At 40.9% G+C, this 13,988-nt stretch overlaps 1 protein-coding gene across 1 annotated transcript in view; it reads left to right on the top strand.

The window, feature by feature from the left end:
* MYO6 (myosin VI) overlaps nt 1–13,988 on the top strand; it is a 106,576-nt gene that overhangs the window by 21,117 nt on the left and 71,471 nt on the right. Inside the window, 1 exon segment of the mRNA XM_035543169.2 lies at nt 8,229–8,367. Coding sequence (XP_035399062.1) covers nt 8,251–8,367 — 117 coding nt within the window. The 5' untranslated portion in view covers nt 8,229–8,250.

Consider the following 13,988-nt stretch of genomic DNA (forward strand, 5'->3'; position numbering starts at 1 on the left):
GGGGATGAAAACTCTGGGGTCCCAGTTACCTACCGTAACGTGCAGCTTCTGCAGTTCAGGCTGTGGTAGCTAATGACCGGACGTTTACATACCTAACTAGTGCTTCTGGTAGTTGCACAGCAGCATTTCGTTGAAGCGTTTGGTAATCAAAGGAAGGATTTTCTTACCTCAGTGTGATTTCGTAAGCATAATCGGATTTTCTTTTTCCTGCGCTGGAGCCGAGGTCTGGTTTGGCAGACTTGAGATCGGTAACTTTTGTTTCATCTCCTATGCAGAGCTCAAGGGGAGGTTGAAGTGCTCTCAAAGGAGCATAAACAAATCACTTCTCGTAGGAGGTCACCTGAAGACGAGCAGCAGCTCGGCTGCATGAGGTGCGGGGTGGGGGGCTGGGAGCTCCCGCTGACCATCGGAGAGCACACGATGAAGCAGGTGGATGGGTGGGGAAGGCTGGGAAGTGGCAGATCCAGGAGAGAATTTAAGCCTCGACAGCTGATGGAGACAGCCGCCATCTTCAGAAAACATCTGCCCTTTCCTGTGTTCGCACTTAGGAGCGCTGTTGGAGGAGGGTGTGAACAAACACCCTGCTCCAGTGTTGTCTGGGGCGGTCGAAGTCCCATGCCCTTGGCTGCTGGTTGGGGAATGGTCCCACCGGTGGGTGTCCCACCTGTGGGGATGGTGAGCTCTGTGGGTCCCACCTGTGATAACCCCATGCACTGCTCCGGCTTGATCCACCGGCGAGTGCACCTCTGCCTGCCCTCGTGCTCCATACACTTTGTCATTGGGTGGCTTGTGCTGCCATTCATCTTGCTTTGAGCTCTTCATCCACTTGTTGAGTTCTGTCTTGGACTTCTCTGTGTCCCCCCACTGCCCTCTCCATGCTCTTCCTCCCTGTTTAACCCGCATTGACCCTTGTGACTGGGCCGATTGGCCCCTTTCAGGCTCCCTTGGCCGCCGTGGCTCGCTTCTGGTGCTCTGGCTGTTCACTTCTGCTTCTGAAGTGGTGTCCAGACCATAACCGAGGAGCTTTTCCTTTAATTTAAACTTCAGCTTTATTTTTGACTGCCTTTGTTGTGTTGCTGGAATTTGACGTTGTGTTGGGGGTTTTGCTGCTTCTCCTCTTCCGGCATGTTGCTGTTACTTGCTGCTGGTTGAAAACGCTGGTGCAGATCCACACCGGGTACTTCTTTGTTGGTCCGCCAGGCAGTTCCACGTGGGTTATTTTAATTAACAATAAGTGGGACAGAAACCTGTCTATATGTTGTTAGAAAAACTGAAATAGGAGCAATGTACTTGACAGAAGGGTTGCTTTAGAAAGCTGGCAGAAGCGCAAGAATCACAAAGGAAATCCGCAAACATTATCTTAACACGAATCAAATTTAACTTCTCCATATCACAGTCAAAATACCACAAAGTCAGAGTCTGACAAGCTCCGAGTCTCACAGAATTCACTCTGGGTCTTGCAGATTGGTCCCACAAAGATCTCTGGTGCTGATGTTGGCTGGCGAGGAGCGTGTTTCCAAAAAGCCGAAGCCCTCACGGGGCAGCGCCTGCAGTGAAGCCGTGCCCCCAGTGCCGTCCTGCCTGCCCGACAGGAGGTCTTCTCCTGCGGGTGGGCTCTGTAAAAGCAAGGGGTGGCTGTTAGATTGGGAATTCTTGATGCTAGAGTGACCCTTAGATTTTTCTGGGCTCACCAAACAAAACTTCAGAAATTTATTTATCTGTTTTTTCCCCTTCCCTTGGAAGTGGAAAAGGACCTCCCTTGGTCCTTTCTCATGGAAGTACATTGTCAAGTGCAGATGTTGTCTGGATTACCCCAGGGTTTAGTGTGAGCCAGGATCAGTATGCCAGGTACCATAACGTTTGTTGTGACTTTCGGTGGCAGATTTCCTTGTGTTGTACAGGATTTGGTTTTGTTTGTTCTGCAGTACTGAGGCTCTTGGCACTTAGTACGGCAGCTGAACGACGTTCAGCCTTTTGGAAATCTGTTAAAGTATGGATTATGTTAGATATGCTCACTGTGATAAGGGCTCTTTCAGTGGTCTCATCCTATTGTAATGGGTTACATTTTTGTTCTGTGGAAGGTGCACACATACAAAAATGGGAATTGATTAAATGGGACACATTTGAACAAGCTTTGAGCATATTTGTTTGAAAATGGGTTTCTTGTGTGCAGCACAATGCAAGTAATGGCTTGTTTTCAGAGGTGATAAGTATGAAACAACTTCTGTTCCCATGAAGGAAATTTCTTACCATTATTTAAATTAGCAAATCTGCTTCCTAAGACCTTGTCTTGATGCAGCAGCACTTTCTGTGTTTGCGGATGAAGTGGGTGTGTGTTTTTTCAAGGCGCTGGTTCGTACTCAGACCCTCTTGCGCTTCTCAGAGCTGCGTTCCTCGAGGTGGGCAGGAAGGGAAGAGGCACGGCCAGGGAGCAAAGCGAGGAGCGCAGCTGGGCCGACCTGACCAGAGCAGGCATTAAGACACGGGAAGGTGAGATGGCTTAGGGTCGGCTGCACAGGTCTCGCACCAGTCCTGTCTAACACACTGCCTCTTCTGCTCTGTAACATTTGTTCTTCCAGGATATATTTCTGGGATCACTTGCTATTGTACCTTCTGATTTCAGAACTTCTTTATGAACATTTCTCATAAGAAAGTGGAAAGAGAGCATGAATGTTCAAGGGTAAATAAACTCTTTGAGAAATGATACACAGCATTGTGTGCTTTCTTTACTGAGAGCCAGGGCTTTTTGTGCGTGTGTGTGTAATTGTGAACTGTCACGTTTACTGTGGAGAAAGTAAAAGCAGATTTCTCTTCTGCTTTAGGAATGAGGGATTGGCTTGTCTTTTCAAAAAAATGTTTTGAGTTGTGAAGGTAACAGCAGAGTAGGTATTATGTGAATGCTAAATACAACGTGAGTGCAAATATAAAAGAGTGATTGTTATGGAAGAACTACAAAAATCAGTTTCTAATTGAAACTGAACCAATATTCAAAACCTGGTGATACGTATAAATATACAAGAAAAGGAGCATGCTTTTAGAACAATTTCTTTAGCTGCTTTTTTTCAGAATGTCTCTGTAAGTCAGAGCATGTAGCTTTGCAAGTTTTTGTCCAGTAATTCTGAGGTGTGTGAACTATTGTTCTTTGTTTTATTTGCATACATCTATGAAACCTATTAGCAGTTAACCCACCACCATTAACAGCTTCAAGGCAAGTTTTTTGTAGAAGATGGCTTCATATCATGCTGTATTCTTGTCTGTTTTCTTCTTTTCTGGATTGGCAGAAGTCTTTGCTTGATACAGTTACCTTGCTGCATAAGTAGGAATGAAAGAAAAATGTAGTTTGGAATAGCTAAGCTAAGTGGTTTAGTGCAGAAAAATTTTACAGTAAGTTGAAAAAGTAAATAAGAAATAAAGAGCAAATAGGTTTAATACTCAGCTAAACAATGCTGTTATGATTGTATTGCATGTAGCTAAAAGAAAATCTCTGTACTATATCTATTGTTCCTTTGAGTTATGCTGTTGGCAGTAGAGTGCTGAATCCTGCATAAGTTTTGATTTGTTGAAGTTTCACTTAAACAATGAGCTGGTGTCCAAAAAAGAGCTTGACTGGCAGCATTTTTCCTCCCTTTGTTCTGTCCTGGGTGGTCCTTTCTTTGTTGGTCCATGAGGCAAATCCTGGGTAGGACCTTTCTCGTGAGCCTTGTGTAACCTGCAGAATTCTGAGCAACTCTGAAACACACAATATACGAAATGTAAAATAACATAGTAATTTTGCTTTTACAGTGATAATTTGCTACCAGTTTATTTTCTTTATTAGCCAACCTGACGATATACTACTGTCTGTAGTATATGAAGTTTTATTTTTCACCTGTCTTAATTAGTTAATTCAGCAATTAGTAGAGTGCCCTGGTATGATAAACTGTTCATAGGATAGTAAACAGGATCACATCATGCAAATGCCTACTTCTGGTGACAAGTTTGATAAATACATTACTGCACTTTGCCTTTCTGGAGTTCATTCACCTGATGATAGCCTTTGATTTCCTTTTGAGTACTCTACAAAACCAAAATGTAGTTGTGTTGCCTTCTTTTAAAATCAATAATATTTAAGTAAAATAAGTGGGATGATAACATACCAACTTTCAACTGAAGAATCCTTAGTCATACTCAATGTATTATGTAGATTTTATTTATTAATTTTGAGAAATAATATTAAATATTCTCTAAAGGAGGGAATAATAGTGTGGAAGAAGTTAGGGAAAGACTGATGGGTGTTGGTTTTTGTAGTCTGGTGAGTGCAGGATAATTTTGCCTTGCAAGTTTTTTGAACTGCTGGCTACTAATGTTGAACAAGTTGAATATGATTACTAATAATTAAGGCTTTTTCCTATGGCTTGCAGCTGTCTTGTCTTTGGAGTTTAGTCTTCTTTTCTGCAGTTACAAGTAATCAGATGAAAAGCAAGGCTTTTTTTTTTTCCATTTTTTTAATTGTGTGTGTGTGTATAAAACGTAGCCCCTTTTGTATAACAGAGCAGGTGAAGGCACTTGCTTGTGGGAAGCTGCAAGCAGCTGTCAGTGGATTTGAAAAAATGACTCTGCATTTCCAAAGTGTTCAGCATAATTTCTGGAAGGCTGGGGTTAGCAGAAGTGATGTTACTGCTTGGCCACTCGTGGAAATATAAAATCTGACGTTTGAAGGAATGGCTCTTGGGGTTACCAGCTTCAGACCAGGCTGACTCCTGGCTGTTGGTGAAACCTCTGTGAGTTTTCTGCTTCACATTGGAAGAAGCCTTAGTTGTTGAGTCCAAAATGAGCTAGCAACTTATAATCAACTGCCTTAATCTTTAATGTGTGTTCAATACATATGTATAAATTCAGATGTGGAAGATTGCTAATCTTGGCCTCCTTTGTTTGGAAGCATGTTTCAGGTGAGTTTGAGACTTGTCGTATTTGGTGGTGCTGCTCTCAGATGTGTTGCCTGGATATGAATAGTTTTCCTTTCTGGTATTCAGGAACAGTGTCCTCTGTCAACAGTGTAGTGAAATTTGTTGAATGTAAGTTGGATTTAGATAGAAGCACATGGAGAGCACATGGAGCACACTAATAACAAATGGTCTGTAGTGAGCAAATGTGTATACTTTATGGGCAAAATAGGATTTGTCATTCATTTCCATTCAAATCTGTACTTTTCCCACTTTGTATTCTGTGATACATATGTTTCAATCACTAAGACATTCTTTCATGTTTCAATAAAGTGTTGTTGCCTTTTTCTAAAGGACTTGTCTCAGGGAGTTGAACTCGTACTGCTTTGTTTATGCTCATCTCAAACCGCTGAGCTGCAAACTGGCTATGCAAGAGCTGGTTCAGGAACAGACTTCATGCAGCAGTCTCAAGGGCAGGGGCATCTACATCAGATGGGAAGGTAGATAGTAGATCAGGTATGGCCTGATAGGTTTCAGCTTCCAATTATAATGTGCTGCCAGAAGCCTGTCAGAGCCCTAACTAATAGAGACATAGAGTGGTGCTGAAAAGGGAATGTTACAGCCACTGGTTTTGGGCTGCTTCGCAGGCAGAAGATTTTATTTCTTAAAAGTAATTATGTCATGAATAACTACTACATTTTCATTTAGATGCATTCAGCCATTGGGTTCTGACATGCTCGCAAAGCCTCAAGTATTTTTCTTAAATTTTGCTGGCTGTGGTGGAATTCACTCATTGCTCTGTCTGTCAAGAGGACTTTTTAGCTCACGACATTCCCCTATCATTACTTGTTAATAAAGCATGAAGTAGGCTTAAGAACATGCAAGAATGCAAAAGCCCATGCCAGTGAACAAAGGAGAAGCCTCCAGATACCAGCTGGAGGGATTGGATTCACATCGCAGCAGAATGTTGGCAGCGATGTCCGGGTTTTTTCCTTGTGCAGCACGGTTGTGTCCAGAGAGCTGGCCATGCTGCCTTGTTTTTAGTGGTTGTGCGGCATATTTCTCAAGTTCCAATTTGAAGTAGCATTTTAAAAGAAAATGATAGGCTTGCGAAGAAATGAAGGCCTGGCTGTATTCAGAAATAAACTCCAACGTTTAGCAGCTACACCCATCATGGCACTGGTACTCAGAGGCCAGACCCCGCTGGAAAAAGGTAACCCCAGAGCTGTGGTGTATCTGGGGCCTGATTTACAGTATCCGAAAGTGAAGAAGAATGGCTAAGAGCCAGCTGCCAGTGACTGCAGATGTTATTTTACAGGATGTGTCCTGTGCTGCTGGCAGCACGTGCTAAGGATGATCAGGGCTTGCAGCGGTTGTGGATGCGGCAGGAGGTTTGGAGGCAATAGAAGCGAATGGGATGCTTGAGGGTTAGCACAGCAACTTTCTGTGGGCAGCTAAAAGAAGTTAATGTGCTCCAAAAAAGTAAAATGCAAAGTTTCCCGTATTAAATAATTGCTTTTTAACTAGCATGAATTGCATGAATAGAATACACTAGAAACGTATGTTTAAATCTCTGTTACCTTCATACATCTTGAACTGCATGTGGGGAGGGAAAGTTAACTGAGTAACTGAGTACATTTGAACAGATCAATGCTGAATGAAGTACTCGGTAACAATTTTTTTCAAAGTCTCTTCATTTAAAGAAAGTTTGACTTTGCACTCCGAGGTCTTTGCTCTAGAATTACTTTCAATCCTCTGCCATTTAAGACTGAAGTTAATAGCAGATCGCTGTGTGCTTTGACAACTTAACTGGTGTTGAGACCAGCAGCATTCCCCAGGCAATCACAGCAAGGCTTTGCTTTCTCTTCAGACCTTTCTGAATTCCTTGGAGGCAGCAAAAACCAGGTCATGGGAAGCATGTCCTGACAAGTCCTCTGTGAGACGAGAGTGTCCTTTTCTGCTTGCAGCTGTACAACTTCCTGGTGGGACGATGTTTTCCTTTCCTTGCTACTGTTTGTGACAAAGGGATCTGCAACCTCTTCACTGGTTGTGAGAAATTGTGCAGCTCCTTTCTCCTTCAGATGCAAGGAATAGGAAAATGGGGAATGTTTCCCATCTTAGGGTTTTGCTGCTGGTGTTTTCATTCCTGCTTGGCAGGCTCATTTGATTCATGCTGGGAGGGGCAAGTTACACCTTAGTGATGTGAGGAACTTTTTACAAATTTAGGGATCACTAAAACATGTCACAGGTACGTGAATCAGTTGTGGAGGGGAATGAGAAATGGCCAAAAGTGAGCCTTTCAAGCTGCTTGGACTCCCTATTCTCATTAGGGTAAGGACTCTAAAGCAGGTTTCAAAAAAAGGACGAATTCAGCATATTTAAAATGGCACTGTTGGCCATTCACAATGTGCCAGTCCTGGCAGCTTTCCTGGTTGGTTCAATGAGCTTTGCACGCAATCGAATACTCTTTTTAGTTGGGAACTTACTTAGCTGCATAGCTTGAGGAGCCTAAGGTTTGAATGACTTGGCCTTCGCATCTGTTTCACTTGTGTGGTGTAGATTCCATTTAATCTAAAACTAATTTCATGTCATATTTTAACAGAAAAAAAGGTCAAGAGGCAGGGTTTTAATGTTGCTTTATTGGAGGCCAGTGTCTCAAAAGCTAATAATGTGATAAATTAATATATTTATCTATTGGGAATATGTAGTAAGTGTTATTTAAAAGCCACGTGCCCAGCCACGTGAAAAGTGAGTGCACATTCACTTGTCTCAAATAACAGGAGACTACATTGCTGCTCACCTGCCTGGACATATGCCCATTACAGAAATTCAGGTGTTTGCACACTGAATCAGGTACAGGCATTTGTTAGTCCCATGAGTATGTATGTGTCCATATGGGTGCATGTAAGCACTAAGAGTGCTTGTACACAGACTTAGCTTTGACTCTGTCCTGTACTTCTGTTTTGATCATGAGATTGCCCAATTTCCCCAACTTGTGAACCAAAAGGGGGATCAAAGAGCTGTAGAGAGTAGTCTGTGGACCACCCAGAAATTATCTGTCCTTGAATCTTCTTCATACCCCAGTCCAAGGGAGGAGTCCTCTGTAAGTGAAGTGTCACAGGATGGAAGAAGGCTGGAAGAATTTCTCCTGACAGGCTGGCTCCAGTCTGTGCTCTGGCTACTTGCACCCTGAATAACAGAAGTAAATAAACATAAGCTAAAGTCTGTGTAGTAAATCCTGATAGCTTACTACATTTGTATACTAAATGTTTTTCTTAAATTTTATATATATATTTTTTGTTACAGGAAATACTGGATAGATCCCACAATGGAGGACGGGAAGCCCGTTTGGGCTCCACACCCAACTGATGGGTTTCAGATGGGCATGATTGCGGACATTGGTACTGACAACTTAACTATTGAGCCTCTGAATCAGAAAGGCAAGGTAAGTGTCTGACAAGTGAGAAAAACCTTACAAAAATATTTTACCTGTAGGCCAAATTTTTGCAGATACCCACGATTACATGCAGGCTGAATGAGTGGGGGAAAAAAATTCTGCTCTGTTGTTTGGCTAAGGAACTTTGTTTAGCTTTAACTTGCCTTGCAAATGAAATATCCCACTGGAAAGAAGTGGGATGCTTTCTGTCAATTATCTGCATGTGGGTACGTGCTCATGAAAGAGAAGACAACTGAATCTCCATAGCCATTTGCTTCAATACTGTGTACTTTATTTTTCTAAATTTGAAACTGTTGAGAGTCTGTTGTTGAGATTAGCTTCTCTCTTCTCCCTTAGATGCACAGAGACTCCTATAGTAGTGTCCTAGGCTCTATCTTAGATTAGACACATTTCTGTTAGACTACTGATTGAGTGGTGAATCCTCTTACTTCAAGTACTTTGAAACAAGAATGTCAAACAAAGGTCCCATGGAATTGCTACAGCAAATTAAAGGCAAAATAAAGGCAGCTTTTAAAGTGAAGTCATAATTAGTGTGTTCAAACTGCTTCGTTTATCATGACATCTTTTGGATTTAGCACATCTTAATTAAATGTCAGTTTTTACAGGAAGTGCCTTGTAACTATTAATTATCCTAATTCAGATGGTCAGCATTCTGGGTTTTACTCACTGGAATAAGATTATACACCGTTTAAAAGTTGTGATTTGGTCTTTGTGAATATGTGGTATGCTGGTTCTAACAATTTTGTACTTTTGTAACTTCAGATATGGAAAGGCAAATTTATTTTAGTAAAACTTTTTTTTTCTTCATGTCTACAATAGTAGAGAATGCTTTGTCACAGATCAAAAGGTTATGCAGCAGTTCTTCCTTTGGGAGGAATGTTTATAGACTTTTTTTTTTTTAAGTCTTGTAGAGGAAGTTGATTTTTCTTTCGTTAGAAATAAAAAGATCTGATATCTGTGTCTGTGAGATAAGGTCTTTGGGTTTAGTAATAGTATGCATTCTTCAGTCTGTGAAAGAACAAAATTATTCAGACAAAAATATATTAAAAATTCTAAACCCATGTTTAAGTGATCTTTTACTGACTTAACTGATGTTGACCCCCAGTGCTATTTCTGTTTATATCCCCAAGTGGTTCTGATGTGATAAGAGCAAAAGTTCATATATTAGAAACAGAAACAGATGATAAGGATATTCTTGAATCACTATTTATTTCTAATATATGTGCCTTCCTCTAACCTCCTTTTTTTTTTTTTTTTTAATAAAACCAAAAAAAATTACCCTAAAATACTGATATTTTTGGTTGGTGTTTGAGTGAACAATCTGTGTCATCTAGAAAGTTTGTTACTCTGTTTATGGCTGTCTTGAATTAAGCAAATCAGTTAAGGGCTTACAGCTCATTTCTGTAAGGGACTGAACACTTCACAGTTAGGTGTTTAAATCCACCAGAGATTATGGTCCTCTATTTCTAACTATCAAACTTCCTTATATTAACAGAGTGGAGTAAAACATTTTGCTGATTACCTTCTCAGTCTTTTCAAGGTGTCATTGATTTCCTTTTGTAGTGAAATGTTTCTCATTGCTTCTTGACTTTTTGTGCATTTAGACCATTAATTTGAAGCGCTCAGCATTTATACCCATTATTATCAACTTTGTTTACTCCAAATGACAGTTCAAAAGTGCTCTTCAGTAAGAAGGAGTGATCTAGCAGCTCCAGAGTTGCCCATGATAATTACAGGGAGGAGATGAGTAATTCGATCTTGTAAACATACCCGGGCAGTGTAACTTATTATTATTTTTTAATCTGGATCATTAACATGTCATATGTACACCCTGTAGAGGCTGGTACCTTACTGGAGATCACAGACTGAAAAGGAAATGTGTGTGTGTGCATTTCTTGATTGTTGCCTTTTATACCACTTAATGGTTAATTAAAATAAGTTGTTAATAACTGCAGTAAATGCTGCAAGGCAGCAGTTTCACGCTGTCTCAAAGTCTTCCTTCCCTTCCCTGCCCGTAGCTAGCTGTGGCGTGGCAGCGCAGCACCCTCTCAGCTGTGCTGGCAAGCTGATGTGGCACAGCAAACTAGGTCAGAGAATGGATCCACCTTAACAGTGAAGACATGGAAAATTTTAAGGATGGCAGCAAGCAGCAGCAAGAGGAAGGAAGACCTAGGGCAAGCGTGGTCAAAGATTTCTTCGTGTTGTGAAACCAAGTTACCCAGTCCAGACTGGGTGAAGGTAGTTGGCCAACATACCGATTTACTTACAAAGCAGCAATAGCATTCTTGGGTACCACAGCCCATCCAGAGTTAACAAGAGCATTTATATGTCTGTGCCAAAGCTGGATGTCTGAAGAGAGGTGGGGATCTGAGTCACTGAGACTGCGTTGTACAGGAAGGAGTAATGCAAGCGCTGAGAGGTTATCAGAACAGGGGATGTGTTATGTGACAGAGTTGCTCCCAAAAGCATGGGCTTGCAAGGTTGAAATGCTACAACTATGAAGAAAACGGGGAAACTGGAGAGTGGTTTGCTAATGAGCCTTGTCCCTCTTAGGGACGGAGCACTGCCCTGAGGATGAGCTCTGAATTTGAGCAGAGGGAAGGGGGCTCAGCCCTGCAGCTATGTCCTGCCAGCAGTCCCACGATGGTGTGCCAGGAAGGAGGCAGATAGAAAGACAGCCCGTTGTTAGACTCAGCTAGAGTTGCATTCACACATCTTTTACTCAGAATGTACTTTTTGGAACTTATCAGTAATCCCAGCCTCGAGAAAATAGCTTTTATGTTATATTGCTTGATGCTACAACAGGGAGAAGGCAGATCCCAGTGAAATTGTCAAATGGGGAATTTATTCTTTTCCTGGAGGTAGCAAATCTGAATCTAGTGACTAGGGAGAGATACACCCTGAGATGCCTTTCTGGGACCCTTGTGGTACGGAGGCACGGGGGGCGGCTAATGAGTTTCTCTAGTGATCAGTTCCTAGCAGTACTGGGGAGGCAAATATTGCTGCAGACACCAGTCCGTACTCCTGCTGCAGTCACCTGAGAAGCACTTTATGGCTCTGAGAAAGACTCTGAGGGGTCCCAGAAAGCTGTTCCAGTATGTTCTGAATAACCAGCATGGCATTTCCCCAGGTTAAGTATAAATAAATAAATGTATTCTGAAAGTAAGGATCAGAATGTCCAAAGTTCAGTGTTTCCAAGCAAAGGCAGTATTTTAGCAGTGAGTGCTGCTTGCTTGAGCAAAAGAGACAGGTTCTTGTCCATCATAAGAACAGTTTGTGTTGCTTTAGGCTGTTCTGTAGAATGCAGCTGAGAGTAGGGATGTCTCTGTGTCTGTATCTAGAAGATATAAAGGAAGGCACGGTTACACATATTCGATTACATGGTAGAAAGAAGATCCTGCTTGAACGGAAAGATATCTTTTTTCACTCATCTTGTTTCTGGGAGAATAGTTAAGATTGCCATTGGATTTCAAGGGCTGCTTCATTACAAAAAGGAAAAAAGAAAAAAACCACAAACCCACAAACCCTCTGTTTTGCCTCCTGAGACCACTTTCGTAAGTGGTTCATAAGATCAGTATCCTGTCCGTTTTTTAGAATGAGATCATCCTAATGATGATATGTCTTAATGTAAATGTCTTTGACCAAATATGCCTGAAGTGTTTTCTTCTTACAGTCAATGTGTTTCAAAATATGGGGCGAGTAAATAATCGCTTTGGATAATTCTTAAATGGCGGATATGAAATAGCTTGCCCATTTTTCTGTTTAATATATTAAATTTTAGTAGTATTTGGCAATATTCAAAGCCCTACACATCTAAGTAATGTACTCATCTATATGATAAGTAATCACCTTAAACATAAAGCAGTAGAGTAACCGGGACAGGAGTAAAATTCTTGGTTGATATAGTTTAAACGAGGCTTCATGTTCACGTCTGATCTAAAAAAGTCCATCAGAAAAACAGTTGCTAAGTTGTTTTTACATTGCCTATTTGTTTTACGACTCATGAAATAGTTAGATGTGATACTGTACTAAATTACAGAAGGTAGGAAGGACTAGAAGAAGGACATCTGATTTGTCACAAGCTGACTGTCCCTGCAGCATATCTAACATTGCAATTCCTAGCAATCATTTCACAATTCCCATCGTGTGAAAAAATGAAGGAAGACATAACCAGTATCAGTTTTCCTTAATTTTTCAGTGAGCTTTATCTTTGATCAGAAGGCTGAGTGGTGAGGACAGTGAAAAGGCTCTTCCTTCCTCTTCTGAGGTATAGCTGGGTTTAGATCCATGAAATGTTGTTGTCAAAACTTTGTGAAGAGTGTTACAGAACAGCTGTACATCATGTTCACTCTTTTAGAAAAAAAAATAAGTAAATATGTATTTGTTAGTGGTTAAACTTGAGTTACACGTCAGCAAGCAAGAAAAACTGAAGTCAGATTTTTGTGAAGTAAGTCAAGCTTTTTTTTTTCACCTTTTCCACTTCTGCATGCAGAATGAACTGAGTACATGGGGAAATTGTTGTTCAAATATGACTTTATGCAATGCAAACCACCTTTATTGTTGACAAACTTGGGGAGGAAATTATGGTAAGATGTTCCAACTGCAATGTTTTGAGAGGGAGGGAAAGAGGGGGCTCTCTACCCTGCTAAACTTGGAGGTAGGTAATGTTCAGATCCCCTGCGGCTCCAGCGTGCTCTGATGAAGAATATTGTGGAGGAGGTTGGTCTGACAGATGTTTAGTAGTTCCAAAGTCGCCATGCAGATGCTTTTCCCTTACAAAAGCTTTTTATGCACTTTTTTTTTTGCCTGTATTGAATCTTGATAAGGAGATGGCAAAGTATAATTTATGACTATAATTAGCATATAGCATGGTAGCTTTGTAGGGAAGGGATATTACAGACTTAATGTTTTCCAACCAGCAACAATTATTTTGGCTCAGGGATGTTTTTAATCCTTGACACTTTAAAGGGAGTTGGAATTTGTGGCTGTTCACAGTGGTCTAAGTTGCAAAGTCACATTTATTGTGTCTTTTGTACGGAAGCAAAGATGAAAAAAGTTACTGTATTTCTTCTAAACGTTCATGTGAGATGCTTCTCATGGTACTGTCTTGCTGGGTACGATGTTAATAAAGCAAGCAAACTTGCTTATTTATTAGGGTCATTCTTTTAGATGTAGCTGGTTGTCTTTTAAACTAGTAGGGAAAGAATTAAGTAGGCTTCTTGTCTTCATTTCCATGGGGAAAAGGCCTGTAGCAGCATGGCAGCTCTGTCACGTTTAATTGGTACAACAAGGTTTTTGTTCATTCCTAGGTAGCTCAGACAAGCTATTACTACTGTAAATAAAAAGTATAATTAAAAGCCTAGTTCTTACAATATTCAGTAGCTTTGTGCAGATGCTGTAATACAGTTCTGCAAGCTTTTTTTTTTTTTTAAAAAAAAAGGTATAGGATATTTCTTCATCTTCACAATATAAATTACGATTTCTAAAGAACAGAGGATAAACAAAGTTGGGTTTGTTATTAATTTTTCCAGTTGGATATGAGCAGTTGCTAAATGGCTGTTTTGTGTTGCTGGAGTACAAGGGTTGAAGGAAAGTCTTGTTTTACTTTA

The sequence above is a fragment of the Cygnus atratus genome, chromosome 3, assembly GCF_013377495.2.
Source record: "Cygnus atratus isolate AKBS03 ecotype Queensland, Australia chromosome 3, CAtr_DNAZoo_HiC_assembly, whole genome shotgun sequence".
Classification (NCBI taxonomy): Eukaryota; Metazoa; Chordata; class Aves; order Anseriformes; family Anatidae; genus Cygnus; species Cygnus atratus.